A 5,750-nucleotide genomic window follows, 5' to 3' on the forward strand; every position below is an offset into this window, starting at 1 on the left:
CGAATACTCAAAGGTACAAGGCAGACTGCAGAAATGAGGAGAGGTGCCGAGATGGAGCCCACAGTAGCAGCTGAATACAGTAGACTGGCAAACGTGAACTACTCCCCTTGTGGCCTTGTCATTCACCCCTCTACGCCCTGGCTTGGTGCCTCCCCTGATGGAGTTGTTTTTGACCCAAAAGAATATCCCCAATTTGGCCTTGTTGAATTCAAATGTCCCAATGTCCCAAATTATGTCGACTGCAAATATGTGCAGATGGAATGTGGCTCCCCTAAGCTCAAGAGAAGCCATGCCTATTACTGGCAAGTACAGGGTCAACTTCTTGTATCTGGGATGCAGTGGTGTGACTTTGTAGTGTGGGCACAGGAGGACTACCTGGTGCAAAGAATATACACAGATCCAGAAGTGCAAAGAGCAATCAGAGAAAAAGTAGACTTTTTTTTTTTTTTACACATACATGCCGAAGTACCTGTCATTAAAAAAGTAGAGGGCACTGTAAACTCTGTAAGCAGTTAGCTGCTAGACCCTGGCTCAGCCGTCATTGTTTTTAGGAGGCAATCCCTCAATCATGTGTTCTGAATGACAACAAAATGTGATTTCAATATTTAGTTTGATATATATTGTTTGTCACATTTCATATATGTAAATAAATATACAATTGTATTGAAAAAGACAATAAAGTGAAGTGATTTTTTTGTAATGAATAGTAAATTATTGCATTTGTAAGAAATCATCAACGCATTGTAATTTGCTATTTACCATTTATTCAAACAAAACACTAGCGTGTGTCAGGCAACACGGGATTACGGTGTGCTCACCCAGCTTAATCACAGCTACCTGCACAGGTGTCATCATCTTGTCTTATTTCACCCATTTCTTGACCAGTGCTTTGTTCTGATAGTTTGACAGCATACATGCTACTGCAAACAGTTGGTTGATGTTATAGGCATGGGACAGGAGGATGACACCATCAAAAAGTTTGTTCTCTTTTATCCTCCTGATGACACGCTCCACATGAACCCTCAGTCTGGCAATGGCCTGTGTCTCCCTCACCTGATAGGCTGGCATTTGCTTCTGCTTTGACAGAAAATGTGGGCAGTACACCTTGCATTTGCAGCAATCGCTGATCAGGAAGCCCTTATCTACCATCACTGCCATGTTTTCAGTCAACAACGCAGCTATTCCAGACTGTTTGAAAATCTCCTTGTCGCTGACAGAACCACCATACAGACTGGAAACAAATGTCACTGCGCCATGTGGGGCTATGCTAACCAGGGCTTTCATGGTGCAGTGAGATTTGTATGTAGAATACATTTCACTTTGGAGGAGGAGTGAGGATGGTGTTTGACACCTCAGCTCTGTGCAATCCAGGATCACCTGTGTGTCTGGGAAATCTTTGAATGCCTCTGGGAGGTGGGCTTGAACTTCTGCAGGTGTAAGCCAGATGCACTGTGACCCCAATAAAGTTGTAAGAAAACTCGTCCATGTTGCAATGATGCGGCTCACAGTGGACTGGTGTACGTTGAAGCGGTTTGCAAGGTCCCTCTCTTTCAAACCCACCGACAGGAAGCAGAGAAAAAGGAAGAACTCGTCAATTGGCTGAAGCAGCTGTCTCTGGAAGATAAAAACAAAAAAAGGGTACTATATTAATGTCATGAGTGTAGCACACCATGGGAAAAACATTAAGTTGTTTTAGTTCTCTGATGTATTCAAAAAGGATTGAGTACTATAGCCTTTTAGCCTACACGAAAGCAATGAAATGTCGGGGAAACATTTTCCCTTCAGTTTGTGTTTAGATTGTGTGTTAAAAGAAACGTAGCCTACCGTTGATGGACGTGCGTGTGTAACCACTTCTTCATTCCTCTTGGCAGCTGATATCGCTCTTGTAACACGAACCATTTTATAAATGGAAGGCTCAATCAAAAACTAGAAGGCCATCAGGTGGTTATAGCCAGGGCTGCACATAACTGGAGCGCAGGTGCTTATGCGCACCTCCGCCAAAAAAAGAGCACCGTGTCATTTGAAAAAAGGCGCATTTGCGTACCAACATTGAGAGAGAGAGAGGAGAGAGAGAAGAGAGAGAAAAGAGAGAAGAGAGAAGAGAGAAGAGAGAGAAATATATTTGCGAGTTGCATATGAACTCAGAGCCGGCCCGTAGCGCTGGCGTAATAGATGTTCGCCTAGGGCGCCAGATCTGTGGAGGCGCTGCGCTGACAGCTCTGGGAGGGAAAAAAACATTTTTGACCGTTGGTGTTCATCCTAATTTTCGGCCTTGATGTAACAATATTCATAATTAAGTAAATGTAACACCCTTTTCAACCCATTTACACATTTCATTTGCCCTGTACAATGGGCGCTGTAAGTGATGAAAGTGGGGGATGTTGGCTTATCTGGCAACCGCAGCTCACAGCCAAAATGCGAGTGAGCGTGGGAGAGAGGGAGGGTGCACCGGTACCGGCGCTGTTGTTATTAGAATCTGGTGCTAGCTGCTCTAACGGATATAAGAAGAAGATGTTTCTTCAATAATGTGGAGGGAAAGTCCTCTCCAGTCAGACTGAGAGGCTGATAACTACAGCTCAGTGAGGTAAGGACTCTGAGTGTTTAGATAGTTCACTTTAGTCTAAGTTCAAACGGTTTGGTCACAATTTATGTAAACACATATTTCCAAGGCACTCCTTTATAATTATTGGGATAAACAGGTTTGAAATCATTCCAATGCATACTATAGGACAGTAACCAAAAATATCCTTTAAAACTGGAGAGATAAAAAAAATTACATAAATAAATGTTGAGGTAAAATAAGATATGAATCAACAACATACATAAAATAAGTTACATTAATTTGTTATTGGCTATGGTAGGTTATTGGTTATGTTCACATACTTATTTGATTACATCCACTTGTCTAAGATGACAACAGAGACTTTCAACCCAAACCCAGCTGTTGACTTGTGGATGCAAGCATCTAATCACAGACTCAACCAGAGAGAAAGAATTAGGCCTACATCATCAGCTACCATGTCTGACAGAGAGGAAGACAGTGAGGAGAACAGTCAGGAGGGTAGTGATGACAGCTTGTAGGATTACTGGTCGTGCTAATGTTGTGTTGTGTTCACCTCTGCATGTGTGTTGTGTTCACCTCTGCATTTGTGTTCAGTGCCGTGTGTCTGACAAATAAAGTCAAGACCCCTCAAAAGTTACAGTTTATTTCATTTTAAGGATGAGCACCAAGCAACATCTCCAGGTGCTCCTTTGAGAACCAGGGCAAAAAAGTTATGTGCACCCCTGGTTATAGCTCGGGAATCTGTACACAAAAGACACATGTCAGTCATTAATTGACTCGTTAACTGTAACACATGGGCTAATGCTTTCCTCTTGTTTGCTATAATACATTACAATTCAAATAGACTGATTAAGAAGGCACTTGGTGCAGGTATAGTAATATACAGCAGTAACATGTAACAACTACATTAAAGCAGCAGTAATAATAATCTAAAACATACAGGGAACATTTTACACAGAATGACTACTTTTACTCTTCATTCTTAAGTGTGCAACTGGGGGAAAGGCAGTGGATATTGACATGTATTTTTACTTTGGTAAGGTTTTGAAGATTTCCACTTGTAGTAAAGTATTATCAGTATGTTGTTAGTATTAGTATGTTTTACTCCACCACATTTAGTTAACCTTCATAGTTTCTAGTTTCTTTTTATATATGAAAACACTTGATTTATGATTCTACATGTTCAGTTCAGGAGTATTTTCAAACCATAGTATTTGTACTTATACTTCAGTTAAGTTGAGTAGGCTACTTATTCCAACACTGCATGCAAATAGTCAGCAGTCAAACGGCAGGAAAACAGGATTCTTTATAAGCTAACCCATCTCAAAAACTTGAATAGAATTTAGCCAAAACATTACCTGGTATAGAATCGGATGTTGTCGTCGGAGCCAGCAAACCGCTGTAAGCAAAACTCTCGCTGGACTCTTAACTCCTGCAGTTGCTTCTGCAGATCCTCCAATGTTTTGGAGTTGTCTTCTGTAGCTTGAGAGGACATGTCCAGTGAAGCTGGTTCAGGGGTTGAGCAATAATCATGGTCACGGACATCGATGTGCTCTTCCTGCTCCTCCCGAGAGACTGGTTCAGTGGGCCGCTCCCTTCTCTCCCAAACACTAGCCCGCGGTGTTTGAGCAGTAAAGTGATTCCACTCAAACAGAGTTGGGACAGCACCTTTCACAAGCCTCCTACGGCCATCAAGGGTTTTTGGCTCTATTAGTTGATCCGTAGCGAAGTGACGACTGCAGACCTTGGAGTGAGAGGAGATTGTAAAGTTATCGCGTCGTATTTTAACCAGCCACTGTCTTCGCAGCTCGAGTTCGGTCGGAAAGCCATGGAAACTTAGGACGCCTTTGAATTTAGCTGACGCCGTACAAAGTGGGACACAGCAGTGCTCGGAGTAGTTCTTTACTTGTCTTTGCAAATGCTCCGTTTTGAAAATCTTCCGTCGACTCATATTTAAACCATAGATTTAAACAGTAAAACATTTGTGGACGCTCAGCTACGCAGACCGGAAGCCAACCGGAAGCTGCCGAGCCGTATTAAGGCTAAGGCGGAAGTACGTCTCAGACCCTAGTGCATGTTGCCTAGTAACGTGAGAGAGCTGCCTGCAAATGATGCTCTCATCTAGCAGCGATCCAGGGCCAGGCTCTCCGACTCCGGAGACCTTGCTCCACGGCGCTAGCAGTGCTCCCTCCCGCTCCTGGTCGTCAGCATGAAGCAGGTGTAGGCCTACCCGCTGATCTGTCTGCACTTAATGAACTGCCTTCACAACCAAAACTGAAGAAGTTACTGTTAATCATGGAAAAGCAAGGTGCTTCTCATCGAGGTGGTTGTATGAACATTTTCGCTGGGTGGAATACAGCGCAAGTAGGGATGCGCTTTTCTGTAAAATGTGCAGACATTTTCCCAGCCCAGGAGCTGAAGGTGCACTTACGAGGGATGGATATGTAGACTGGAAGCACCTGCGTAACTCGTTGGAGAGACATAAAAAAAGCGAGGACCACTGCAAGTCCATGAGCAGGTTTGAATGCTACAAACCTATTGTTGCTGTTACCTAGTGCAGGGGTTCCCAAAGTGGGGGTCGCGAGATGATTCAAAATTAAATTAAAATAAAAATAAAAATAAAAAATTGTTATTATTATTTTCCAGTGTTTCCCACATTTGATTCTATTTGTAGGGGCACCGCACCCCCCCACCCCCCATGCAAATGAGCCATAATCTCATTAAATATGCGCATATTTGAATACTTTCAGGAACACAATTCTGAACATTGGATAAAGTCAGGTTCGAAATTCTTGTTTCATTTTGTAGTCATATTAGAATCTAAAGTTTTTATAGAAGGGATTTTGGATATCTCTTTTTATCACTCCACAAATCAGAAAATACTGTCAACAGCTCTAAAATATCAATTTTCACCATGTTTTTAGGTATAAAATGTTATATAATTCAGGCTATGAATGATATATAAACAAACCCTTCTGTAAAAACCTTCATAATATTGATAGGAATATAACTGGAAGGTTTGGTCTATGTAAGTGCTACTGAAAAGGAAATTTCTCACTCAGTAACATGAGAAAAAACTCATTTTGAGAAAACGACCTTTAAAGATTGCTGTGTGGCGCCACCTAAACCCTTCTGTTCTTTGGATGACAGCTTGCACCTCGACGCACTCCGTGAAGGTATTTCATGT

At 42.2% G+C, this 5,750-nt stretch overlaps 1 protein-coding gene across 1 annotated transcript; it reads right to left on the reverse strand.

Annotated features, from left to right (window-relative positions):
• Positions 1 to 744: 744 nt before the first annotated feature.
• LOC117555384 lies at positions 745 to 1,938 on the reverse strand. The gene is made up of 2 exons (XM_034230282.1): positions 1,825 to 1,938; positions 745 to 1,614 (listed from the first exon to the last, which is right to left on the reverse strand). The coding sequence occupies exons 1-2, from the start codon at positions 1,897 to 1,899 to the stop codon at positions 862 to 864; spliced, it is 828 nt and encodes a 275-aa protein (XP_034086173.1). The 5' UTR covers positions 1,900 to 1,938; the 3' UTR covers positions 745 to 861.
• Between the last annotated feature and the right edge of the window lie 3,812 nt (positions 1,939 to 5,750).

This window comes from Gymnodraco acuticeps, unplaced genomic scaffold, assembly GCF_902827175.1.
Source record: "Gymnodraco acuticeps unplaced genomic scaffold, fGymAcu1.1, whole genome shotgun sequence".
NCBI lineage: Eukaryota > Metazoa > Chordata > Actinopteri > Perciformes > Bathydraconidae > Gymnodraco > Gymnodraco acuticeps.